Source organism: Cricetulus griseus (assembly GCF_003668045.3).
Source record: "Cricetulus griseus strain 17A/GY chromosome 1 unlocalized genomic scaffold, alternate assembly CriGri-PICRH-1.0 chr1_1, whole genome shotgun sequence".
In the NCBI taxonomy this organism is placed as follows: Eukaryota; Metazoa; Chordata; class Mammalia; order Rodentia; family Cricetidae; genus Cricetulus; species Cricetulus griseus.
In genome coordinates this window covers 98,353,248-98,380,916 of record NW_023276807.1, presented here as the reverse complement: position 1 = coordinate 98,380,916, position 27,669 = coordinate 98,353,248, and the positions used below count along the sequence as shown (strand labels likewise).

At 49.2% G+C, this 27,669-nt stretch overlaps 1 protein-coding gene across 2 annotated transcripts; it reads right to left on the bottom strand.

Annotated features, from left to right (window-relative positions):
- Positions 1–11,565: 11,565 nt before the first annotated feature.
- On the bottom strand, positions 11,566–26,492 carry Myo1g (myosin IG). Of its 2 annotated transcripts, none has more exons than XM_027388151.2 (22): positions 26,275–26,492; positions 24,513–24,721; positions 24,280–24,373; positions 23,307–23,472; positions 23,011–23,064; positions 22,500–22,610; positions 22,135–22,251; positions 21,464–21,688; positions 21,233–21,378; positions 20,821–20,935; positions 20,351–20,521; positions 20,072–20,142; positions 17,639–17,713; positions 17,328–17,460; positions 16,641–16,807; positions 16,037–16,244; positions 15,280–15,503; positions 14,642–14,786; positions 13,095–13,199; positions 12,771–12,884; positions 11,935–12,089; positions 11,566–11,860 (listed from the first exon to the last, which is right to left on the bottom strand). In XM_027388151.2, exons 1-22 carry the CDS (start codon positions 26,367–26,369, stop codon positions 11,704–11,706), a joined length of 3,057 nt encoding a protein of 1,018 aa, XP_027243952.1. In that variant the 5' UTR covers positions 26,370–26,492; the 3' UTR covers positions 11,566–11,703. The 2 variants fall into 2 exon arrangements, with proteins under 2 accessions (XP_027243952.1, XP_035308868.1); XM_035452977.1 differs by lacking the exon at positions 26,275–26,492 and adding an exon at positions 24,845–24,981.
- Positions 26,493–27,669: the final 1,177 nt, after the last annotated feature.

Here is a 27,669-nt window from a genome sequence, read left to right as displayed (position 1 = left end):
CAGCACGATGGCTGCACTCGCTCAGGAAGAATGGAGCTTTCCTGCTGGTCTCATCTTCTCCCAGTGTTTTCCCATCTGGGTCCCCAGCCATCAGATGCTGCTACTCTGCTACTCTCTGGGGAGCCTTTCTCCCCAGTCACTGCTGCACAAGTGAAATCCCTCATGGACACACCCACTTGTATGCTTCACCATCTCCAGCCAAGTCAATATGCAGCCCACCATCACATTCCACTCTTCGTCTACTTGGCACCCTATCATATCCCTTTGTGCTTAATCTCCAAATAAAGACCATAAAAAGATCATTAATTCTGCCTAGCCTGATACAGCTATCCTATGTGCCACCAAAAGATCACTAATTCTTTCTCCCAGACAAATTGCAAAGTCCCTCTGGGAATACTTACTCTTTCCAGACATCCCATAACTTAATAAATGTGATAATGTAGCTTTAACATTTTAGTACTGATATTAACCCAGTCGGCAATATGCTACATGATAAAGGAACAGGAAAGCAAAGGATATGTGCTTCATATATGTATATATATGCACTGCTGTAGGATGATCTGTCTCTGTGTAAACTGTAAGTATGTATCCCTCCTGTTGGCTAATAATAAAAGCTGTTTGACCAATAGCCATGCAGGAAGACCCCCTGAAAAGTCTCCAATGGGAATGGATGGCCCAGATGACCCAGCATCTCAGAGCGCCTCTGTTGCAGTTTCCTTTGAGTTCTGCATCCAGAACAGCTTCAAGGCAACTGGCTGAGATGATGCAGCCTCACAGACTACTACAACCAAGACTTAACCATAACTCTAAATTTTCTCAGGGTTCCTCAAAGATTCCAATACCCAACAATCAACAGGAAGTAGTCTAGAGAGCTACGCCCAAATTCTCAAGATATTGTTTATAAATGTTTGTTTTCACTTAAAGGAGTTTGATTATAAATTGTTATTTTGTTGTTGTTGTTGTTGTTGTTTGGGTTTTTCAAGACAGGGTTTCTCTGTGGCTTTGGAGGCTGTCCTGGAACAAGCTCTTATAGACCAGGCTGGTCTTGAACTCACAGAGATCCACCTGCCTCTGCCTCCCGAGTGCTGGGATTAAAGGCGTGCGCCACCAATGCTTGGCTTAAAATGTTTTAATAACTTAGAATTTTTTGACATGAGACATGACTCCTGGCAACACTGATCTACTCCTGAGAGGATGATGGGCACCAAAGACACTCCATATAGAGTTTGCTTTCTTCTTGGAAATACTGGCCTATTGGGCAAAAAAAACCTCCCCTTTCCTGGACTGCTGACAGTAAGCACACTGTCCATTATGGACAAGCAAGACACAAAGAAAAGTGACTGCCAAACTTTGCCAAGACAGGGTAGGACAGCCCTTCAAATTTTCCTGCTTCTGAAAATGGTCTGTCAGATATTCTAGGCCTAAAAACCAAAGTTGGATCTCCCAACATTGCATAGAAACCTTGGGTGATTGTTCAGGCAGCCAGCTGTTTCTGTCATTTCTTGCATTTCTTGGAAGTCACTTGCTTGCACCTCCTATTTACTCTGGTAGTATTATTTCTTTTTTGGCTCTTTGATGGAGTTGAAGACTAGACAGTTATAATTATCGTTTTTCTTAGTTATGATAAAAGGTAAATTAGATATAAAACGTTAGACTCATTAAGGTAAGATTGATTAGAGTATTTTCTCTAATATTGCCAAATATAAATGAACTATATACTGTAACTGCAATTCTTATTTGATAACTGTTTTATTGTCTGTAATATTTTATTTTTTATTTTTAATTATTTATTATTTTGAGACAGGGTTTCTCTGTGGCTTTGGAGGCTGTCCTGGAACTAGCTCTTGTAGACCAGGCTGGTCTTGAACTCACAGAGATCCTCCTGCCTCTGCCTCCCGAGTGCTGGGATTAAAGGCGTGAGCCACCACCACCCGGCTTTGTCTGTAATTTTTAAAAAAGATTTTATTTATTACGTATACAGTCTTCTGCCTGCATGCCAGCAGAGGGCACCAGAATTCATTCAAGGTGTTTGTGAGCCACCATGTGGTTGCCAGGAATTGAACTCAGGACCTCTGGAAGAATAGTCAGTGCCCTTAACCTGAGCCATCACTCCAGTCCTTGTCTGTAATTTTTACTATGTTAAAGTTAAAACCTTTGGGCTGGAGCGATGGCCCAGTGGTTAACAACACTTGGCTGCTCTTCCAGAGGACCTGAGTTCAATTCCCAGTGACCACATGGTGGCTCACAACCATCTGTTATGAGATCTGGTGCCCTCTTCTGTCATGCAGAGATATATGCAGACAGAACACTATATCCATAATAAATAACTAAATCTTTAAACAAAACAAAACAAAAGGACAGGTGTTGGTGGCATATGCCTTTAATCCCAGCACTTGGGAAGCAGAGGCAGGCAGATCTCTGTGGATGAACAGATTAAGATACACAGGACTAGGATAATATAGTTTAATTTTATTCTGGAGAAGTCACTTACATGAGAAACCTATAACTCCAAGTTCCAGCTCCGAGGATCAATGCTCAGCTGCTCTCTGTGACCCCACTGGAACCAAGAGACCAAGCCTGTCCCGGACACCAGACCAAATCTCACATGCTCATATACACACCTGTGACACCATTTGTAATGATAATTCTTTCCACAGTGGCCAGAGCCCCACCATCACGTGGGCAACCAAAATAATACACAGAGACTTATATTAGGTACGATGCTGCTGGCCAATGACTCGGATTTCTTATATGCTTGCTCTGTCTTAAGAATCAATGATAGCCATTAATCTATATATTTATAAAGACTTATCTTATGGAGGATGCTGGTGGCATGCGTCCTCTTCCTGGTATCACATGGCAGCTCCACAGAGAAGAGAGGAGGAGGAAGAGAGCAATTTCCCACTTGTTCCTGCTTATATTCTGAGTCTGCCTGCTATGTCACTTCCTGCCTGGATTTCCCAGTACATTTCCCAGAATCCTCCTTGACTCCTAGTCCTATCTATCTTGCTTCCCTATTGGCCAACAGTGCTTTATTCAACAACCAATAGATAAACATACACAGAAGGATATGCCCCATCATCTCCTCTTTTCTGTCTAAATAAAAAGAAGGGTTTTAACGCCACAGGTTTGTAGTTAGATCTCTTACTACAGATCTCTGTGAGTTTGAGGCCAGCTTAGTCTACAGAGCGAGTGTCAGGATAGACTTCAAAACTACACAGAGAAACCCTGTCTCAAAAAAACCAAAAAAACCAAAAAAAGTTAAAACCTTCCCTTTTGATTTGACAGAAAGGCAGAAATGCTGTGGGATAATCCTTCTGTACACTGTGAACATGTATTCCATTGGTTAATAATAAAAGCTGTTTGACCAATAGCCAGGCAGGATAAAGTTAGGTAGAACAATCAAATTGAGAACTCAGATGAGGAGGGGCAAAGTCAAGGCAGATGCCAGCCAGCTGCCAGAGCAGCAAGATGTACTAGAGCATAGGTAAAGCCGAGAGTTACGTGGCAATACGTAGATTAATAGAAATGGGTAAATTTAAAAGTAATAGCTAGTTAGTAATAACCCTGGCCTATTAGGTCATGCATTTTGTAATTACTATTAAGCCTCTGAGTGATTATTTAGAAACAGCTGCAGTGCAGGGTAAACAGAGAAATCCCTGTTTATAATGCACAAACATGTTCTCAGCTAATAGGACAGAAAACTCATGACAGTTGTAACCCTCATGGCTCAGCTGTTCCCATGGCTATAGCTGATACTTATTACTACCTTATATCTTACATTATCTTTATTTACTTAGTGTGTATTTGTGTGTGTGCGCGCACGCGCGCGTGCGCGCGCACGCGCCTATGGTGTCCATGTAGGTTCAGCAGACAACTTGTGAGAGTTGGTTCTCTCCTTCCACTTTGTGGGTTCCAAGGATCTACTCGGGCTATCAGCCTTAGCAGTAATCACTTTTCTGACTGAACCATTTTGCTGCCCCAATCTTTATTTATTTTTGTTTTATCATATGCGTATTTTGAAACAGACTGTGTTGTAGCTCAGGCTGGCCTCAAATTCCTTATGCTGCTGAAACTGGCTTTCAACTCCTGGTCCCCCAGTCTCTTTCCAAGAAAGGCTGGGGTTCCAGGTGTGTGTCTCCATGTCTGGCTTTCTTGTTTTATTTTTAAGATACGGTCCCAAATAGCCTACCTCCTGGGTGCTAGGATTGCAGATGTGTGCCATAACACCTACTGTCTTAGAGTCTCTATTGCTGTGATAAAACACCATGAAAAGCAACTTAAGGAGGGAAATGATTTATTTCACCCATCATCCAGGGAAGTCAGGGTAGGAATTCAAGGCAGGATCCTGGAGGCAGGAAGTGATGCAGAGGCCACAGATTTGTCCTGTTTACTGACTTGCTCCCCCTGGCTTGCTCTATTTGCTTTCTTATAGCACTTGGGACCACCAGCCCAGGGGTGGTATTTCCCACAGTGGGCTGGGACCTTCCACATCGATAATTAATCAAGAAAATGTCCCACAGGCTTGCCCATAGCCAACCTAGTGGGGGCATTTTCTCAGTTGAAGTTCCCTTTTTCCAAATGACTCTAGTCTATGACAAATTGACATTAAACTAGTAAGCATACCTGACTTACAACTGACTACCTCCTGCTGTGACCCATTTTGCACTTCTTTCACCCTCAGCAAGCACGTTGGCAGGCATTTGTTCTTTACCAGGAGGGGTGACCCATACTTCCATTCCTGAAGGGTCAGGGGCCATTCATCATCCTGCCTGAATTCTGTTGTTGTAGTGTCCCAAGACTTGTTGCTCTCCTTACTTGTTCTTCATATCTTCTTTGTGGTACAGTATTTCCCCTCTGGTAGTCCGGACCAATGGCCACCTTCAACACTATAATGTCTTATATTTTCTTAAAAATTAAAAAAAACAAAACAGCTGGGAATGGATTAAAGGGCACACACCTTTAATTCCAACACTCAGGAGGCAGAGGCAGGCCAATCTCTGTGAGTTCGAGACCAGACTGGTCTATAGAGCCAGTTCCAGGACAGCCAACACTGTTACACAAAGAAACCCTGTTTTGAAAAACCAAAGAAACAACCCCCCAGTTAAAAAAAAAAAATTGTTACGTGTGTGACTCTTTTGCCTGCATCTGTGTCAGTGCATGTGTGTGCGTAGTGCCCTTGGAAGTCAGAAGAGGTCATCAGATCCCCTAAGACTGGGTTACAGATAGTACTGAGCCACCATGTGAGTGCTGGAATCAATGCTCCAAGACTTCTAGGCCAGCATAGGCCATGGGAACAAACACAAAACACGACTTTTGCTAGTGGGTTCATAGGGGTGATGACATGTGGTAACCTGTCCATTTCCTCCCCTTGAGTCCTGGACATGTGAATCTTGGTTACGGGAGAAACAGTCCACATTATCCCACAGTGACTGGAGCGTACAAAAGCCCTCTGGAGAAGCCTGCCCTGTCCTCTGATGTGCTTTACCAACAAGTCTAGAGTGACTGATCCATTCAGCATGATGCTGTCAAGATAATGGACCACTGTGATACCTTGTGAAAGAGATGAACAATCAGGACCCTTCAAACTGAGTTAAGACACAGGGCTGGCACACTCATAATATACCACCTCTGTCTCTTGCAAATCCTTGATGGTGGCAATAGTCAGCAATTCCCCCAGGATATAATGTCATTTCTGATTCACTATTTTCCCCAGTAGAGGCTTCATAACTGAAGGGCAGCATGCCCCTCCCACCGTCCTAACCCTTATTCCACAGGACAGGGAACTAATGTAGGGTTTCTGCCAAGTGCTAAGTATGCCTGTCTCAGTGATAGGTTCTGGACTAGGGAAATGACCACAGACGAGGCTCCGCCTGTGAATAAAACTCCATAAATCCCTTGACCTTCATAAGCCTCTGTTTGCTTTCTGTTGTTTTTGAGACAGGGTCTCACTATGTAGCTCTGGCTCTCCTGAACTCACTATGTAGACCAGCCTGACTTTGAACTCACAGAGATCAACCTGCCTTTGCCTCTGAATGCTAGGTCAGCCTTGCTTTGGGGCAGGACACACAGGCTGGATCCCAATGGGAAAAGAGCTGCAAGGCTGTGAGGTTTCTGTCCTGCTTTGGTCACTTGGAAACTGTATGACTTTTTTTTTTTTTTTTTTTTTTTTTTTTTTTTTTGGTGGCACATTTTCATTCCTGATAAGTAGGACAGGGTAACAGGCAGTACATAGGAAATGGAGTTACAGAACTAATAATCCCCAGCACCACGACAGGGACCTAACAATTTGGGCTGTCTCCATCTGCAGGATTATTCTTAGTGAGGATTTAAACTGAACAGATGGTTCTGCTTGTCTAAAGTTGCTTCTCGAATATTCTGACCTTTTCTACCCCTAAGACAAAGTAAGAACAAGAGCACACTGTGGTGGCATTGTGTTTGGGAGGTTGGTCTGTCTCAGGCTCCTCTCTGCCCCTGCCCTGTGAGAGTGGGTACCTGTGGACATCCCTCACCATCACTGGAGGGCTGGGAGTTGAGATGCCCCGTGTAAGTCCTTTTATTCTTGTCTCCCAGATCACAGATAAGGTCAATTCTGCCTGTAAACTCACCATAGGAGGGTTAAATGCCACATGTCCAGCCTGGAAAATTACCATCTGCCTGTGGACAATAGACAGCCAGGTGCCATCTGCAGATGGACAGACTGGGTGAAAGCAGTGGTTGTGACTGGTGAGACCAGGTGGCAGATACCGAGGGTCCTAGGGGGCTTTGTGCCAACAGGAGCTGACTGGTCTTACCCAGCAGAATGCTGGGAGTCTCCTGAGAGTTCTGCACATGCAGGGGTCTTGACTAAAGAGCTACCCATGAGCCCCTGACTTCATGGAGAACTTGGAGCCTATGTTGTATACTGCCACCCAGGAGCTTGTGCGATTTTGTAACATTCACTATAGGAATTGAGAGGGAAATAGGAAAACACTTGCAAAAAATAAGATGAGTGACCTGGCAATAATGGCACACACATTTAATCCCAGCACTTGAGAGACAGGCAGGAGAATCTCTGTGAGTTCAAGGCCAGCCTGGTCTACAGAGTGAGTTTCCAGGGCAATTAGAGCTACACATAGAAACCCTGTCTCGAGACAGACAGACACACACACACACACACACACACAGAGAGAGAGAGAGAGAGAGAGAGAGAGAGAGAGAGAGAGAGAGAGAGAGAGAAAAGCTCTCAGAGTTCCTCATTTCTTTATACCTGTTTCCCAAGTAGCCCTTTTGCCACACTTGGGTTCTATGGTGCATTTGTTTTGACTACCCCCACCTATACCACCTCTCTTGCACTCTCCACAAGCACACTGCTAGGAGGTGTTGTGGAACACAGTAGTTGTGGGGAACTCTGGCTCTGAGCGTCTGTCTTGGTCAGTGTTCTATTGATGTGAAGAGACACCATGACCATAGCAACTCTTATAAAGGAAAACATTTAACTGGGGCCTTGATTATGGTTTCAGAAATTTAGTCCATTATAATCATGGCAGGGAGCATGGCAGCAAGCAAGCAGACACAGTGCTGGAGAAGTAGCTGAGTTCTACATCTAATCTGAAGACAGCAGGAAGGGAGAGACACTAGGACTGGCTTTCACCTTTGAAACCCCAAAGCCCACCCCCAGTGACACACTTCCTCCAACAAGACCACACCTCCTCTAACAAGGCCACACCTCCCAATCTCTTCCAAGCAGTGCCACCAGCTGATGACTAAGGGTTCAAATGTAAGAGCCTATGGGGGCCATTCTTTTTTAAACCAACTTGGTGGCTTATGGACTTTATGAGGGACAGGCCAAGGCTGCCTCTTCCATTTCACTTTTCAGTTATTCCTGGGGCCCAAGTGTCACCAGAAACTATGACAGCTTTTGGAAGTCATTAGCATCTTAGGGGAAGGAGAGAGCTGATTCCGGTATGGGCAAAGCTTTGTCCTCTTGGGAGCTTAGGAGAGGGTTTTGGATGGGACAGGGGATTCCTCCTGCCCTTCTTCAGGGAGACATGCCTGTGTAGTCATGGAACTTGTCAGATGACAGCATTACCTCTCTGGTCTCACACTGTGGAAAAACAGACAGAGGGATTCTTGGCAGACAGAGGCAAGGTCTGCTGGTCTATGAAGAACATCATGGTGACCTCCAGACAATGAGCAGAGACCCTTGAAATGTCTTACATGCCCATCCTGTCTGAGTAAAATGGTGCTGTCTTGACTCAATCTCTCCTTCTGAGTCACAAGCAAGAGGGAACGACTTAGGTTCAAATTTTATCTGTACTCAGGATATTGGCTTTGGGTTGAAGAGTGTGTCAAACACAGAGGTGATATTCCTCCCCTAACATTCAGCAGGACTGTGATTTAACTCTAAGAACAATATAAAAGTGAGCCTATTTAGCCAGGCATTGGTGGCACATGCCTTTAGTACCAACACTTGGGAGGCAGAGGCAGGCAGATTTCTGTGAGTTTAAATCCAGTCTGATCTACATAGCAAGTTCCAGGCCAGTCACAGCTACATTGTGAGGTCCTGTCTCAACAAATATTTTTTAAAAGGTACCCTTTATATGGCTGTGGGGGGGAGGTGGCGGGGGGGGGGGGTAACATGCCTTTAATGCCAGCACTCGGGAGGCAGAAGTGGGTGGATCTCTCTGAGTTCAAGGCTAGTCTGTCTGGTCTATAGAGTGAATTGGGGTGGGGAGGTTCCTTTCTTGTCTAATTGATTTGTAAGGGACAAGCCTGGCTCAGCCTGGAAGCTGTTACAGATCTGGATGTTGGAGCTTGTGGGAGGGGATCCAGACTAGTAGTGCCTGCAGATGACTGGTCTGGGAAAGCCTTGGAGAACTGATGCACTAGACAGTTCTGAAACCTCATACCATAGCCAAAGGTCGTGGTAATAGATGCTGGCCTCCACAATAAAATATCAAAGGACAACTTCCTTCTACCTAATTTATGCCCCAGAAAAAAAAAAAAAAAAAAAAAAAAAAGAGGATGTGATAGTGCATATAATCCCAGCTCCTTGGGAGATGATCGAAAACTCAAGGCCAGCCTGAGCAATTTAACAAGACCCTGACACAAAAGGAGTGAGGCGTGGTGGCACATGCTTTTAACAGCACTCGGGAGACAGCAGCAGGCAGATCTCTGTAAGTTCAGGCCAGCCTGGTGTTCATCCATGCAAGCTTGACAATCTGAAGTCAATACCTGGATCCTTCATACACATGCAAGTCCTCTGACCTTCATACACATGCTGTGGCATGTGTGGATATGAGCCCTGCCCCTGCACATATACTCACAGCAATAAATAAAAGGGTGTGTGAATCCCAGGACTGCATAGTGAGACCCTGTCTCAACAAACAAACATACAATAAATATAAACTAAAGAGGGTGCTTGAGGTATGGATGGACTAAGCTATGAGGAGGAGGCCCTTGGGCTCACATCTTTGAGAAGAGGACCCAGATTGAGCTGCTGAGAGGCTTGTAGAGTCTGAGGGAGGAACTGAGAGGCTGCAGACTGGGAGCGGGGAGGGGCTGGGGGACTGTCCTAGTTTGCTTCCCATTGTTGTGATAAATACGATGACCCAGAACAATTTAGGGGAAGAAACTGCAGTCCACACTATAGTGTAAGGAAAGCCTAGGCAGGAGAGTAAAGGCAGGAACTGAAGCAGACACCTCAGAGGAGCGCTGCTTATTGGCTTACTTTCTGGAGCTTGCTCAGTTTGCTTTCTCACACAGCCCAGGACCACTTGCTCAGGGGCTGGCACCAACCTCAGTGGGCCAGACCCTCTCACATCAATTAATTAAGAAATGTCCCTCACACATGCCCAAAGGCCAGGCTGGTGGAGGTAATTTCTCAATCGGGTTTCCCCCTTCCTATATTACTCTAATTTGTGTCCTGTTGACAAAAACTAGCTAGCACAGGGGCCGAGGATCTGTCGGTCTGTGGATCTGAAGGACTGAGTGGCTATGTGTATGAGGTTTGCAGATATGAGGGTTTGATAGTCTCAGGACATAGGGCTAAGGGCTAAGTGTATAAGTATCTAAAGGTTTGTGGGTCTGTAGATCTGGGGGCCATGGGTCTGAGAGACTGGGAGTCTATGGAGCTATGGAGTCCAAGAGTCTGAGGGGCTTAGAGGCTGAGGGGCTGAGAAACTGATGGTGTGGTGGTACATACATAACTATAATCTTCACACTTGGGAAGCTGAAGCAAGAGTACTGTCACAATATGAGGCTTGTCTGGGCTACAGAGTTCCAAATTAATATAGACTACAAAGTGAGACCTTGCAAAACACAACAACAAAAGACAAAAAACAAAACAAACAAAAAAAATCAAGGAAAAGAAAATAGAAGAGCTCTGAAAGGCTGTTGAGGGCTATAGGAGGCCAAAGGTCTGAGGGCCTGTGGGTGGCTGGTGGCTGAGGGCCTGTAGGAGGCTGAGGAGTTGAGGGCCTGTAGGAGGCTGAAGGGCTGAGGGGCTGTAGGAAGCTGAGGAGCTGTAGGAGGCTGAGGGACTGTAAGAGGCTGAGAGACTGTAGGACTGAGGGGCTGAGGAGGGCTGACAGGGATTGAAGGGTCTGAGAGGTACTGATGGCCTGACAGGGGCAGGGACAATGCTGGAGAAATGCTGAGCTGACCAGAGACATGGAAATGTGTCTACCCTGCCCTCCCTTAATGACTGACCCACAATCCAGATGCAGCCCTGCTTTCTGGTGAAGGTGATCCTAGCTGCTGAGCCCCATTTTCCAATAGCTCACTCAGAAGAGGAGATCCTGTCCCTTCAGATGTCACACCTATACCCAACCCCCAACATGCACAGTGAGCAGCTGAATCAAGGTTGTCCAGCAGCCCACCCTGGCAGACCTCAGGCTTACTCTGTCCTGTCGACCCCAGAGCACCAAGAACCATAATCCCGGTGTGTAAGGAAGGAGAGGGACAAGGGTTGTGGAGGGCAAGGGCCTAGAGACCATGAGAACAGCCTTGAGTGTCCAGGGAAGCAATTTTTTTTTTTTTGAGACAGGGTTTCTCTGTGTAGCTTTGGAGCCTATCCTGGCACTCACTCTGTAGACCAGGCTGGCCTCGAACTCACAGAGATCTGCCTGCCTCTGCCTCCCGAGTGCTTGGATTAAAGGTGTGCGCCACCAATGCCCAGCTTGGGAGCATTTTTTTAAAAGATTTTATTTATTTATTATGTATACAACATTCTGCTTCCATGTATATCATCTGCACACGAGAAGAGGGCACCAGATCTCACTACAGATGGTTGTGAGCCACCATGTGGTTGCTGGGAATTGAACTCAGGACCTCTGTCAGAGCAGCCAGTGCTTTTAACCTCTGAGCCATCTCTCCAGCCTCCCAGGGAGGCATGTTTATCAAGAATGCTTCCCTCAGACCATGGGCTCTAAATCTAGCCTGTCACTGGGTTGGGGCTCTGACATCTGAGGTCTTGTAACCCACTTCAGACTGGGCCCTCAGGCCTCCTTCTTTAGTTTATGTGGGCCAACAGTGGATGATCAAGGAATGCTGGGTAATAATTGACTGAGGCAATGGCAGCCATACTAGGCACAGATATAGCATCTTTATTGTGTGATGTTCCAGGCAGGGGTGGACAAGTCCTGGCCTTTAGTGTGGCCAAAGCAAGGCCAGGTGTTTTTAGAACTGTGTAGAAACCATGCTAGACCAGCTTGGGCTTGCTCAGTGGCTTGGCCAGAGGAGGGTGAAGGCACTGCGGTTACATCGGAAATCTGGCTCAGGCTGCTCTGGCCTGGGCTCCACAGAGATGAGACGCCGGGCACCACGCTGGCTCAGTGGAATACAGTCAGAGACACGGACCTCCAGGGTTCGCCCCTCCCTGAAGCAGGAAAAGCAGAGAGTCAGGGTGGCAGAGCTCTGTATGCCCACTTCCCAAAATGGCCCTAGACTCACCCTTGGCAGTGGGCAGCCAGCATGCCCACCAGCTCCCCAATGCGATTGTCGAGTGGTGGCTGGGAACGGTGTAGACACACTACCAGATCGTCATAGCCTTGAGCATGTAGCACCACCAGCTGGTCTCGTCCACTGGTCACACTCAGTCCAGTCACCTGAACAGACAGCTTGGGATCAGGGTCACATCAAGCCAACCTCTTCCTTCCAGGAAGACTTTCCTGAGCCCCACCTCGGGAGCCCTGCCCTTGGCAGAGTGTCCACTCCAGTGTCCAGCCACCCCTCTGCCGTCCCTGCCTCCCCTCTCTGATCCCTGCTGACAGAGGGAAGGATTGGCATGACATCATGCAATAGGATATAGCTACTGTATCACACAGAGTGACCCCAGTGGTCCTTTGGCTCTCATAGCAACAGAGTCACTGGGGGTAGGAGACCTAGAGATAAGACAGCCTGACCCCTGTCCCAGGCTGCTCCTTGTCCTATGAGAAAGAAAATTCTTGGGAACAAAGCTGCCATAGAGCCAGGCAGAGGAAGGGACAGGGTCTTAGAGAAGGTGGCTCAAAGCTATGGTGAGTGCTCAGATTCACACAGGCAGGAGACCCCTAAGACAACAAAGGCAGAGTGAGGGGCCATTTGGCTTGGCTATAGCATGAAAGTATGAGGTAGGGGGAGTCAGGTACTTAGGAAAGAAAGCCACTATAAGGTTTTCAGGGGCGTGCTGCCATGCATTGGCTGATGATCTGAACTATCCATCGCAGGCAAACAATGGAGAAGGTGAGGTAAGGCTCCCAGCCCAGGGCCCTCACAGACAGGTAGTGTAGAATGTCTGCCATGCTCACCACATCCAGGGGCACAGCACGCATCACCCGGTACTGTCGTCCAGGCTCCAGCTTGTAGAGATGCCGATCTGTGAGCAGGAGGGCCCGGTCCCGGCTCTTTCGGAAGCGATTCACCTGTAGAAGAGCTGACTGAGCCCAGGCTGGTACCACCCACCCTTCTCCAGGCCCAGCAACCCCAACTTCCTCCCTCTCTGTGGCCTTTCCTCACTGACTGACACAGGGGTGATGGTTTCTAGAGTATCAGAAGCAACCACGCCTGGCTGGAGCTGTCTCAGTTCTCTTCTGAGCTCTTTGTTCTCCACGACCTCCAGGCCAAGTACCAACCTTGCGCACATGGCTGGAAAAAAGCACAGTTCCGAAACCATCCTTCTCCCGAAGCGCCTTTAGTTGCTCAGCAAACAGGTGGGAAGCTGTGGGGTTGTCGGTGCCCTGAGGACAAATGATTGAAAGAGGGGTTTGGGATGGGGTCTGGAATCATACTTGATTGACAGAAGCTCTCAACAAAATACCACAACTATCCTTCACCTTGGTGAACCTCGGTCAAGGCCCTGTATGTCAGTCATCAGCAGATGAGCACATGGCTTCTTTGAGAGCAGAGGGCACAGAATGTCACTGTTTTAGCAGTCTAATGGCCTCCTTTTCCTACACACTAGCCTAGTTGGTCTGGACTATATGTGTAGTTCTAGAGAAAGACTTCAGAAGGCATGAATGGGTTACATGTCTCACTCAACCACACAGAAGTACCCTGGAGACCAGGCCCAGGGATGGTGTCATAGTGTCAGCTGTCAAATTGACACAAGTAAAAAGAGGAAACCTCAATTGAGGAACTGCCTCCACCAGATTGGCCTGTGGCCATGTCTATGTGGTATTTTCTTGATTGTTTATTAATGTAAGAGGTCCCTGCCCACTGTGGGTAGTGTCATCCCTAGGCAGGTAGGCCTGGGCTACCTAAATGAGCAAGCAAGTCAAGGAGAGTGAGCCAGTAAGCAGCATTCCCCATGGTTTCTGCTTCAGGTCCTTCCCTGAGTTCCTGCCCTGGCTTCCCTGGATGATTCATTGTGCTCTGTCAACTGAATGAACCCATTTCTCCCCAGGTTGTTTTTGGTCACAGTATTCATCACAGCAAAAGAAGGCAAGCTAGGTGAGATGGCAAACATACAATAGTCAGGAGAAGGTGAAGGAAGCCATGGCTACAGAAATATTGGTGAGTGTGACATGTGTGAGAATGTGTGTGTATACACATGTGTGTGCTTGTGCCTGAATGGCACTGTAACTGAGAATATGTAAGAGCAGCTGTACCTGAGAACACAGGACTCTCAGGGGGCAGGGCTGCTCAGCAGAGACCAGGATTGGCCATGGTTTAAAAATCCAGGAACCTTTGGGTTGAAGAGGTGGCTCAGTGGTTAAGAGCACTGACTGCTCTTCCAGAGGACCCGGGTTCAATTCCCAGCACCCACATGGAAGTTCACAACTGTCTGTAACTCTTGTTCCAGGGGACCCAATACCCTTATAAAGACATTCAAGTAGGCAAAACACCAATGTACAAAAATTAAATACTTTTTGTTGTTGTTTTTTGAGACAGGGCTTCTCTGTATTGCTTTGGAGCCTGTCCTGGAGCTTGCTCTGTAGACCAGGCTAGCCTCGAACTCACAGAGATCCGCCTGCCTCTGCCTCCCTAGTGCTGGGATTAAAGGTGTGTGCCACCAACGCCTGGCAAAATAAATAGTTTTAAAAATCCTCAAGCATGAACCTTTAGAGCAGGGCCAAGAAGAGGGTTCAGCAGGCAACACCAGGATGGACAGAATAGCTGATAAGACCCATGCCAGTGTCAGCTCTGAGCATGCATTGCCCTAGGTCTGACCAATACTCACAGAGGATAGGTAGTCTCGGGCCCAGGCCCTCTGGCAGCCCCAGTCCTGACGCAATCCTTGCAAGGCCCCCATAGCAGCCACCTTGGCCTTGATCTGGGTCATGTCTGAAGGAGGGATGTTCTTCACCAACTGCCGTGCCCGCCACCTTGAAGTGGACAAGAATCAGAAGATACCTATCTGTGTCCATAACTTCTCCAGCCCCTCCCCCAAAAAGCCATTTTTTAATCTGATGGTCACTACCCTTTGGGTTCCAATCCCGGCCTACCTCTCTGGCCTTGGCCCTTTTTACCCAATGGGTGTGCCTAGGAGACAGACTCCAATCCCCCACAGTTGTTCAGCACCTCCTGTGCTGACACTTGCTTTGTGTCCTCCTTCTGGAGAACCACTGAGACTTCAAGGTCCATAGCAACATGGAGCCCCCATTTCCCAGCCTAGCTAGCTAGCTTCCCCCCATGAAGGCCGTGTGGCACTGGACTGGTACAGTGTCAGGACAGTCATGGTACTCTGATGGCCAGTTAATATCACCCAGCCCTATTTTCCTGCGTATTAAGGGTGTGGGGATGTGTCTCCCAGTCAAGTTCAAGGATTCAGCGGACACTGGCTGAATGGGAAGTCACGTGGAAGGCTGAGGATGGTACCTGCTGAAGAGAACATGGCAAGTGTCCTGGAAAGGCTGCAACACAGCAGGAGGTGGTGGCCACACAAGGTCACGGCCATAGAGTGGGGGCTGCCGTGCAGCCTGGAACCGCCGCTGCAGTTCAATCAGGTGTGCTCGCACTTTGTGCCTCCGGAACCAGCGCATAATGGTGTAGATGGCCCTTAGTCGCCGGCAGCGCCACCTAGCCAAGGTGCCCCGCCATGCCTAGATGGAACACATGGGATAGAATATGGGGTCATTCCCAAGCAAGGCACTAAACTTCCTAATTCTAAGTATGGCCCTTAGTCTTCTCCTGAGCACCCCTGGCTTGTCTCTAAGAAGGCTGACCATGCCTCCTGCTCTTTGGAGCCAATTCTATTTGGAGGCTTGTTCTTGGGTAGGCAACATGGATAGACAAGCCCTGCTCAAGGCTCCACAGACTATCAGAAAACAGCAGCTCATCTGTACCAGACCTTAGGCACCTGTGGGCTCCCTAGGAAGAAAGCCTGTGTGGGAGAGAGGAGAGAGAAGATGGAGGAGTTTTCTCCATGGCTCCCAGATACAGAGGGACATCCCCAGAAAGTGGCCATTAGAACTCAGACCAAACACCCTACAAGGAAGGCAGCCAGGGGCCCACACACGACTTCAGACTATCAGGAACACCATCAGGAGTGGAATGAGCAAGGCATATTCTGCGGATCTATGTGGACACCCATCCCATGGTGGGTGTCCGTCCATTCAGCAACCCCTCCTCATACCTTCTGCAGCAGTAACACAATGATGGGGATGAGGCGAGCTCGGCTCTGCTCCAGGGTGACCAGTGTCCTTGGGGATCGGATGAACAGCTTGCTGTGGCCAAAGGCCACATCCCCTTGCAGCCCATGCTGCTCCAGAAGGGCGCTCACGGCCTCCCTGTCAGAGCCCAGCAGGTGGTTGGGCCACGTGTACTCACAGGTCATCTTGTACCTGTTACCACAGAACGGGAAGGTGGGTGCTAGGCATCAGGCAGTACACATGGATCCCCTCTCTGACCAGCCCTGAGAAGAATGCCGGGGTACTAGGAATCCCCAGGGCTGACATCTTGACAATACGCCTCTGGAATAGCTATGACACTGGACATACCCTCACCAGCAGTTTTTTCCCATGCCTGTTACATGTGTCCCCACATGTGATCTTGCTCATGTTCACATACACACATCTTCCCCAGATTTTCTCACAGACATTTTGGTGCCTTGGGGCAGAGGTGCCCCAGCTCCAACTTGCACTGTCATTTAAGACATTATTTAGGGTCCCTCCGCTTCTACCTGTAAGATTTCATACAGGGTCTGTGGCCCACATTGTGATGGGTGTGGGAGCCTGTACCTGAGCAGGAATCGAGGGTAAGGCTGGCGGGAAGCAAAGCCAGCCCTGCGGACCCTCACATTCTCCAGTAGCCCCAGGTATGCGACCTGGTGGCGGCAGTGGGCTTCATCGAGCCGCCCAGCCACCTTGTCTTCATTGGGTTTGATGCAGCGGACATAGAAGGGCTCCTGTTGGGACAGAGGACACTTAGGGGCCTAAGATAGTGGTCTTTGGCCCCTGAGAGCTGGATTAGCAGAGCTGGGACAAGCGAAATCACAGCAGAACAAGGGACCCAGAGCCTCACCTACATCTGGAGTCTAACCAAGCCCAGAGGCTTAGGCTCCAATCCAGGAAGGAGGAAGGAGCCCTTCTACCCCTGCTTCTTCCCTTCTTCCCAGAGAGGCTCCTGTTTCTGGATATTCTGTCAACACACTCCTCCATTCCCTCCCCCATGCTGCTCCTCTGACTTTTGGCCTGAAGCTCCCCCAAGAAAGTTAGTGCCAATTTCCTGCCTATGTGGCTCTCAGACCCTCTTACCCAGGAAGCAGTGGGGTGGGGCTTACTGGTTTCTAAGCCTGCCCTGTGTTCAGTGGTTGTTCAAGTCTAACTTTTGCTATAGATCAATAGGGCAGACAGGGTTCCTGCTAAGAATGCCTGCCCCTCCATGATGTGTACTCAAGGCACAGAGAAGGATTTGAAAGGTAATACCTTGGCGGCCAAGTTCTCCACTAGGGCAACCATGGAGTTCTTAAAGAGTGTACCAGCTGTCAGGGGGCGCTTGGTCACTTCTGTGATGTCCTGTTGCCCATCTGGCCACATGGCCCGCAAGGTGGGATCCGAGCTGCAGACATGAGTTGTGTTTACCCAGATATCCCGGCAGGGCAAAGCCCAGGTGACCTAGATGGCTCCAATAACTACATAGTTTTATTTTTGAACCTCAGACTCTCCGTGAGTTAAGTAGGGATTAGACCTCAGAGTCCTTGAAGGTCCCCAGTCCTGGCCCAGCAAACCACACTCACCTATTGTACAGCAGCCGTTTGAAGTCCTGGAAAAGGGAGTCTCTATTCTTGTCAATGAAGCCCTCCACGGAGTACCTGACCGAGACCAGAGTGGGTGAGAAGATCAAGGGCCAGGCTACCAAAAGCCCGCACTTTCTGCCACCCACCTCTAATTTCCTGGGTTAGTTCCTTCCAGCCTGCTACCCTCTGCTTTTCCTTGTCTCCCTCATATCTGCATTCTCTTTTGTCACCTACACCTATTCTCCTTAGGATAAGTCTCCCTCCCAGAAAAGGACTCAGTGGCAGAGGCCAAACATCCCAGCACCAATCCCCGCTCTTCCTTGAGCACACTGGGTGGCTTTGGAAAAGCTATTTCATCGCTCTGCTTCTCAAGGCACATTAAATACCCAGGGCTGGAGAGATGGCTCAGAGGTTAAGGACAGTGGCTGCTCTTCCAGAGGTCCTGAGTTCAATTCCCAGCAACCACATGGTGGCTCAAAACCATCTGTAATGAGATCTGGTGCCCTCTTCTGGCATACAGGCATTCATGCAGGCAGAACACTGTATACATAATAAATAAATAAAAATCTTAAAACAAAAAACTTGAACCAGGTCTACTGAGTTTCCACAAATACCAACAATTACAGTTATGGTGAACAACTCCAAACTTGAGACATAAAGGCCTCAGAATAATTATCTGGTTCTTGGACCACTAGAAAGTTAATTGCGAAATATTGGCTCTGCTTGTAGCACTGATGAAGACTCAAAGCGTGGACTACTGTGAACAGGTATTGTCATCTATTTCCTCTCCTTGAGGAAGCCTCCACTTTAGAGAAGAATGAGAGGTAAATTATCAGTCACAATGACAATCCCAGAAAGGAAACCTAGGCTTTGAAGCTCAGAGGTGTTGTGCTAGCCAGTTTTTTCTCAACTTGACACAAACTAGAGTCATCTGAGAAGTGAAAACCTCGAATGGAAAATGCTTCCATCAGTGTGGCCTGTGGGCAAGTCTGTGAGACATTTTCTTTTTCATACATAATTTTTAAAGATTTATTCATTTTTATTTTATATGTATGGGTGTTTTGCCTGCATGTATGTCTGTGCATGACTTGTGTCTTTGGTGCCTATGGAGACCAGAAGAAGGCATCAGATCCCCTAGAACTGGAGTTACAGACAGTTGTAAGCTGTCATGTAGGTGCTGGACATCAAACCCAAGTTCTCTAGCAGACCAGCCAACATTCCTAAACATTGAGCCACCTCTCCATCCCTGGGACATTTTCTTGATTGGTGTGAGAGAGCCCAGAGCTATAGCTGGGAAGGTGGTCCTGGGTTATAAGAACACTGGCTGAGGGCTGGAGAGATGGCTCAGAGGTTAAGAGCTCCGACTGCTCTTCCAGAGGTCCTGAGTTCAATTCCCAGCAACCACATGGTGGCTCACAACCATCTATAATGAGATCTGGTGCCCTCTTCTGGTGTGCAGATATACATGGAAGCAGAATGTTGTATACATAATAAATAAATTAAAAAAAAAAACACTGGCTGAGTGTAGGGAAGGAAAAGGGAAACAAACCAGCAAGCATCACTTCTCCATGGCCTCTGCTTCAGTTCCTGTCTTCAGTTCCTGCCCCTACTTCCCTTAGTGATGAACTGTAATTGGATTATGTGACTGAAATAACCTTTTCCTCCCCAAGCTGCTTTTTGTCCTGGTCCTTATTGTAGCAATAGAAAACCTACTAGGACAGGTGTCTGGGACTGCTCATTATAAAAGCAGGGTGTCAACTAGGGTACAACTATGGTGCACACACATAACCCCAAAAACTGGAAGGCTGATGCAGGAGAACCACAGGTTCTAGGTCAGACTGGGCTATGTAATGACAACCTGTATAGACCATGGAAAGGCTGAGAAGGCACTCAGAGGTACAGCGCTTGCCTACCGTCTGCACAAGGCCCAGATTTGATCTCCAGAACCAAAAAAGAAAGAAAGGGGGGAAGGAAGAAAGGAAAGAAGGAAGGAAAGAAGGAAGGAAGGAAGGGAAAAGGCAGAAAAAGAAGGAAAAGAAAAAAAGGAAATTCAGGATTCTGGCTCTCTAGGACCCACCTTCCAACCTGAAGCTCCTTCAAATAACAATGGTAGGATAAGGTTCTGAAGTATTTTGTTGTTTGTTTGTTTGTTTGTTTGTTTGTTTGTTTGTTTTGAGACAGGGTCTCCCTATTGTGTAGCCCTGGCTGTCCTAGAAGTCACTATGTAAAGTAGGATGGCCTTGAAGTCACAGATATCCTTCCATCTCTGCCTTCTAAGTACTGGGATTAAAGGTGTGTGCCACCATGACCGGCTTGACTTGGGTATTTTAAAAAAGCTTCTAGATGCATACAGCTGCAGGGGCAGGGGACACACTCACAAAACTTTATGTCCTTCCTGTACCTATGCCTCTTGGAACTGAAGGTGGGACTTACGTGACATCCCCTGCATAGTGTTTGATCCGGAAGTCTCGGCCAAACTCCATGGTTTTATCTGTAGGGCAAAGCTATGGGACAGGCCAAGGTAAGACACAGACAAGGTCGGGGGGAGGTTTGTAGTCTATGTGAGGGGACAGTCCCATGGCCACCCTTTCCAGACAGAGGTAACTGTGGCCTTAGTGACATCAGGCTCAGTTGGTCAAGAACCCAATGAGGCATGAGCATCACAACACCCCTGTATGTGTGCCACCCTCTTGGGACAGCTAGAGAGAGCACCTGGCGGCTGGAATAGTGCGGGTGGTGGCGGTGGTGTGTGTCCAGGGTCTGCAGGAAGATCCGGTCAGTGATGGGGCCTGCTGTGCTACAGGCCTCATCTAGCACAGCCAGGATGCCTCGGTGGGGCCGCTCCACTAGTTCCACAATGGTGGCATTGTTGAAGTATTCAATCTGGAGTGGAGACCACCAGAAGGGAGGCTCTAGAAAAAACTCCTGACACTGGCCAGTCACCTCCCCCTGCTCAGTGCCCGCTTATTGCCTTCCAGGTCACATGAGGCCCCTAATACATCCTCCTCCCTGATAGCCACTCCTCTCCCCCACCCCACCCCCCCAGCTCAGCCCAGCCCAGCCGCCGTGCTCACACTCTGCCCCCCACCCACCCAGCCCAGCCGCCATGCCCAGCCGCCATGCTCACACTCTGCCCCCCACTCCCCCCCAGCCCAGCCGCCATGCCCAGCCGCCGTGCTCACACTCTGCCAGGTGATGCCCTCCCGCTCATACTCCTCCTGCTCTTGCTTCAGGATAAGCTGGATAAAGAGCTGCTGCAGCTTCTCGTTGCAATAGTTGATGCAGAACTGCTCAAAGCTGGGGGTGGGGGGTGGGTCTTCAGAGGGTTCTCACGCCTTGTGGGGGTAGGCAGTGGTAACAGCTGCCTCTCTCCACCCTACCACCCCCATGCCCCAGAATGGGAACCAACATCAAGAAAAGCCATCATCAAATTTGCTTGGTCATCAGGTTTACCTATCTGACTGGGGCACAGGCAAGGCAAGCTTAGAGCACTTAAGGACCAGCAGGAGAATCTAAACATTCCTTCCTCCTGGTTTCTGGATTCATTGTGGTTACAGGGTCAAAGGTATAGTTGCAGTTGGCTGGGTTTCCTACCTGTTGACGGGGAACACTTCAAAGCCATAGATGTCCAGCACACCAATGACCGTGTCCTTGCCGTCACGCCGAGGGTCACGGCCCCGGGGTTCCATGATGCCATTGATCCTGTCCACAACCCACTCAAACAACCTCTGGTACACCGCCTGGAGCAGATCATGTGTTTGTGCTACTAGGCCACCAGCCCTATCAAGGCCCCACGATTTATCCCTCCAACTACTCTGAGAATACCTTGGCACAGGCATCACGGGCATAGCTGGCCTCAGCCACAGTGTGGCCCTTCTCTATGAGTTCTCGGCCTCCTGAAGCCACTGTACGAGCCAGCAGGGTTCGAAGAACAAGGTCCCTGGGTGTGGCTGTCAGCTTGGCCACATAGCCCACCAGGGCCTCCTCAGCCACTGCCAGGCCTCCTTTCTGTGGCCCATTTTCCTCTGTCTCCACAAACTCGATGTTTCCCTGGTGATGAAGGGATCATGAACAGGCTAGGCTCCATGTCTCCAAGGAGTCTAGCTGCCTTTGGATGGAGAAAAGGAAGGAAGGCAGAGGGTGTGGAAGTGGGGGACACAGCTTCCACTCACACAGCACTGTCTACTGATCGCTGTGGGTCACAGACACAGCAGAGTTCTGAAACCTTCACCTGAGGCCTCTCAAAGAGAACTGAAGCCGAGAGGTGCTGAGGAACGGCTCACAGGCGGCACTGCCAGAGGCTTGCTCATCAAGGCTCAGCTGTCAAAGAGCATAGCCTAGGCTCACAGATCTCTACTAGGCTCAGACTCAGACTCAGCAGGGGAGGAAGGCAACCCAATGACTCTGCTGGAATATCCCCCAGTGAGTCCAATCCTTCCCCCATGGAGGTTCCCAGAGGAGAGGTTGCCCTTCCAGGTCTTCCAGGTCAAGCTCACCAGGTGCAATATGGCAGCTAGGATTCGATGGATGGACTCCACCTCCTCGGGACTGAAGCCAATGATCCTCATAGCTTCCATCACAGCTTGGTGGTTCTTCTCATCACTATCCAAGGCCTAGGGAGAAGTTGTTTACCAGCCAGGCTAACATGGGCACAGGATAGCTGCCCCTCAATAGACCTCAATCCCTCCATCTCAGGCTCCTGCTCACCCTATCTCTTCTCCATCGGTCCCCATTCCTCCATCCCCGTCACCTGTATCTTGTCCCCTCCCTGAACTATTTTCTCTCCCACTTCCTTGGGCTGTTCACACCAGTCACTGTCTTCTCCCTGAGTCTGACTGAGACCCGTACCCCTTGCCCTCACATTGTGCACACCCATGTTGAGCCCAGCTCCCTGACGTGTGAAATTATACACAGCAGGATTTCTCTCCAGATGCAGTCCTTGTAGCGCTTGGTCGTCACTGCCCCTAAGCAACTGAAAGGCACAGAAGTCCTTTAGTTAGGTGCTGAGTTTCAGGGAGCCTCCTTTACTGACCCCATCCCCCAACAGAAACAGGGTGACTCAGACACAGAACCCATAAGAAAAACAAAAAAACTGCCTGTGTCCCAGGATACTTATGTTCTCTGGGTCTCTACTGCTGGGGACATCTCCATTCTCAAGGCTCCCCCATCCTTTGGTATCTGGGGTGATGTATAATGTTTGAGATAGAGTAAGGGGAATAAAGACATGTTTGGGGGCAGGTTAGTGTGGGATAGAGAGGGGAAGTTGGGGGCAGTGAGTAAAGGATGGAAGACAGGTCCAGCCTACTGCCCTTCCCTGCCTTTCCTTTTGTTTGCTGTTTGCTCTCATCCGTTCTTCGCTCACAGATGCTTACCTGGTAGAAGGCGTGGAAGTTCCTCTCACCCACATGCTGCTTGAGGACCCTAGACTGAGGCAAGAGGGGTAGTTGGATTCCAGTCCTGGAGTGGGACCCATCTGTGTATTAGCAGGTGGAAAGCAGCCTGGGAGCAGGAGTGCTGTGACACAGGGCCACTGAGGCACAGAGAAGGGCCACTAGGCGTTCTGCTTTCCCAATGTGCAACATCAAGTCAGTATGTCCGCCCTTCATGTCGGGGGCTGGGCAGGCCAGCCCACTTCCTGGATCAGGGTGTCCTCAGCCCTCCAGCCCACCTTCTCCAGCAGATAGCTGTGGATGTGTCCTCCAACAGGATCCCCCTTGAAGTCGAAGTTGATGTCCATGTACTTGCCGAAACGGCTAGAGTTGTGGTTGCGATTGGTGCGGGCATTGCCAAAGGCTTCCAGCACACAGGTGGACTTGAGTAGCACATCCTTCACCCTGTGGACAGAGGGACTAGGGGCTCAATGCAAAGACCCTCATCTAAAGGACAATCACAGTATCCCAGGATGGGCCAGGGAGCTGAGCTGGCTGAGGAGTGAGCGGTCCACATTGTCTAGAGCATAGTAGTCAGCTTCCCTATGAGACTGGGGATGCTCTTGCCCAGCTTCTTTGTGTCACACATATTGTCTGTGCAGCTCTGAGTCCAGGATAAGTGCTCAGCAAATGCCATGTGCCAAATGCCATGTGATCTGTGGTCACCCCCATGTCCCATCTGTTTCACAGTAGAGCTTTAGCTACAGTTAGGTAGCAGTGACGGTCACATGCTGGGAGACTTGTAGGCATTCTTGTAGGCATCCGACAAGCCCCCATCACAACATCACTACTAGAAGAGACAGGCTAAGACTCAGGAAGGTACTTCCACAGGGCCTGGATGGGGAGTAGAGGGCGGGGCAGGCCAGCCCACTTCCTGGATCAGGCAACTGGAACTCATATGCCTGGCTGGCCTTCCTCACCAGGCTGTCAATTTCTCCAGGCTTTGGTAGGCTCTACAAGATGTTCCCTTTCCTGCTTTGATACCTGCTGATGCCAGTTCCTCCCCAGTTGGCCGCGTGCACACCTTGTCTGGGTCTCAGCCCCCTCATCTGAAAAGCCCTTGGTGTGGCATTAGGATACAGGGAACAACCTGGAGCCTTCCTGACAGACAATGGCTTGTGCTAGCCTTTACCTTTCATTTTTTGCTTCCTAGTCCAAGGCCCTTCCCCTAGCAAAGAATCCACATCCCCGCTGGGACCGCTAAGTGCTCACCTCTCCACCTCAGCTCTCTGGCTGGGGTTGGTGACTGCAGCGATGTATTGCATGATGTGCTTGCTCGCTTCTGTCTTCCCTGCCCCACTCTCCCCTGCCAGGAAGATATGGGATGGTAGCATCAACAATATTGGTTCATCCTTGTTCCTGCCCCATCCTTAGAGGTGGAAGCCCCACCACCCTCATTTATTAATGAAGCAGAGCTCTGGCATCCGGTTCACAGACGCAGGTACCTGAGATGACGATGCAGGTGTCCCTGGATCTACGCTTCATTGCTTTGTAGGCGGCATTGGCCACAGCATAAAGATGAGGTGGTCGCTCGTAGAGCTCACGGCCCTGGTACTTGGCAATGGCCTCTGGCCCATACAGTGGCAGCTCCTGGTAGGGGTTCACGGATACCAGCACCTCACCAATATAAGTATAGATACGGCCTTTCTCAAACCTAGGTACAGCAGAGCAAGGCTTCAGCATTCACATTCATGGGAGGTCCATGTGGGAGGCCCCAAGCAGTCAGAACCCCCTCCCAGAAAAGATCATAGAGAGAAGAAAAGGGGGCTTCATTGACTTAAGACTCCCTGGTGCCATCCTGAGTAAGCTGAGCCACCCAGAGTAGTCCTCAGCACAGTGCAGAGTGTGTGGTCCACACTGCTCTCTATCAGGATGCTCAGGTCCCAGGAATCAGGAGCATCCATTCCACAAAGGGAACTGACTTGGAAAGAACCCTGGGTCTTTCACAAGAGTCAGGGCTGGCCCCAGGTGACCCCTGCAGGGCAGCTGGGCTGATGAAACTGAGAAAAGGGGACGCTTCCAGGGAGGGGTCCTTGGTTATTTCCTGTGTCAGAGTCTAGGCGGGACCAGTGCCGGAAGGGGACTCGCCCTGCCCCACCCAAATCATAGGGTGGTGATTTACTAGTCTTTTCACCCCCTAGTCATGGCCACCGCCCCTCTCCAGCACATCTTCAGACTTCTCCACCCTTCCTTTCACAAACCTAGTTACCAGCAGAAGCCCAGGTCTGTACTCTCTTGGATTTTGTCCTCTGAGAGAAGTCCTGGCCTGCCTGCTCCTTGGGGCCCTCGGTGTGTGTGACCCGCCCAACCCCAGGCAGGACTGTTCAGGGTTCCTCTTTCTCTGCCACTTGTGACATGGATACTCCCAGGGACTACAAACTATGTGACCTGCAGCCACTGTCCTCCATGGCTCAGGGTGCAAGCAGAGATGGCATGAGTGCAAGCTTGCTTTTCACAAGAATGAGGTAGACTAACAAAGAATTGACTCATTTCCTGGATGGCCCTCTCCACGGGTCAGCCGGTGGCCTCCACCTCAGTGCCTAGGGAGATTCCTTGTCCTCCAGTGATCTCCAAGGAGCTTCCTAGCACACAGAAGACCTCCCTAGAAGTCAGGCATGAAGTCCAGCTGCACACAAGGCCATCTGACATGCCATGCTTCTTACTCTTGGACCCCTCCCTGCCTTCCTGAATGGGATAGTGGGCTCCTGTATCAGTTCTACCAGTCGTAGCCTGAGATCCCTCTCATGAACAACCCAGAGCATCATGTCAACTTGCTGCAATTATTGAGACCCTAGGGTGGAACCCATTTCATTTTGAAGTTCCTAAGGAGGCTTGAGTCAGGATCCCACATGAGACCCAGGGAAGAAACATCTGTAGTTAGTTACAGAAAGAAAAAGAGGGTATAGTTCCTGGTCCCTATGCCTTTGCCCACCTTTCTCAAGGGGACATCACATTCTCATTGTGTCAACTAGGGTGTGGTGAGAGTGATTGGGCAGCTCCAGTTCTAAAAGCTGGTTGCTTTCTGGGTGCCCATTATCTCCTGGAGACACTATCATTTCAGCTTGTATTGCCTTAGGTGTATGTAACCCTGTACCCTTTCCTGATGATGGAACCAGTGTACCTTCTCCTTGCTTCCCTCAGGTCTGCATGGATGAAAGGGGAGGGAAGGAGGGAACGGAGCCCAGAAGCCCCCCTCTTCCCATCTACCTGAGCTGCAGATTCTTCATGAAGTCCTCCATTGTCAGTTGGTCCAAAAGCACAAAGTCAGGCTTTCCATACTCAGGACCATCCTCGTCCTCCATCCTGCCCGCTGGAAGCACCCCAAGCCAGGGCGCCAGAGCTTTCTGTACAGAGGCGAAGGGGAAGACAGAAAGGGGAGGCCCAGCCCTGCCTAACTCCTGCAGTGCTGCGGTAAAGTAGGAAGTGGGTTTTGCTAGGGTGCTTAGCCCTGCCCACTTGCTGCTCCCTTGTCTGGGTGCTTCAAGAGCTGTTTCCTGCTCCCTGACCCACAAAGTTTGTGCTTAGCGGTCTGGTCCTCTATTCTGATGGGATCCTTGTCCTCCACAAAGCTCTTTTCAAGCTGGGTATAGTAATACATGCTTATAATCCAAAGCACTCAAAAGGTTAAGGGCAGGCTGGGGATGTGGCTATTGGTAGAGTGTGTGCCCAACACTCATCAAGCCCTGGGTTCAACCCTCAGCACCCTATAAAAACCAGGCATGGTAGCACATGCCTGCAGTCCCAACACTTGGAGAGGGAGCAGAATTTCAAGGTAGTATCTTACTACATAGCAAGTTTAAGATCAATCTGGGATGTATGACACCTTGTATCAAGAGGGGTTGCTGAGAAACAGGATGTAGTGATGCATGCTTTTAGTCTCAGCACTCGGGAGGCAGAGGCGGGTGGGTCTCTGAGTTTGAGGCCAGCCTGGTCTACAGAGTGAGTAGTGAGTTCCAGGACAGCTAGGGCTGCACAGAGAAACCCTGTCTCAAAAAAACAAAAACAAAAACAAAAAGGAGGGGTGACTGAGGCTGGAGGGTTACCATAAAGAATCAAGGCCAACACAGTCAACATAATGAATAGGAGGCCTGATAAAGCAAGACCCTATCTCAAAAGAACAGAAGTTCACCACAAGATTTTTGAGGGTTGGTTTCCAACCTTGGCAGCATATAATATATAGACTCATAGAGATTCCTGCCTCTCCTCTCTCCCTCTCTTTCTTCTTTCTTCCCTTTAACTCTATAGCCCAAGCTGGCCTTCTGCCTCACCATCCCAATGTCTCCAGGATTGTACCAGGTCCAGCAAAATGGATGATTCTTTTCATAAAACAAACAAACAAACAAACAAACAAAAAACATTTATTTTATGTGTATGAGCTTTTAGTCTGCATGTACAAAAGAGAACTGTGTGTATCCCTGGTGTCTGCAGAAGTCTAGGGAGGTAGACAGTCCTCAGAAGGACTGGTCTCTTAACTGCTGAGCCATCTCCCTAGCCCAAGACATTTCTTCACATTTGGACAGACAGCTGTATGTCTGTCACCCCACAGCTCGACATTATTCAGGGATGACCACAATAGAATTTAAACCACAAAGGCTTTCTGCC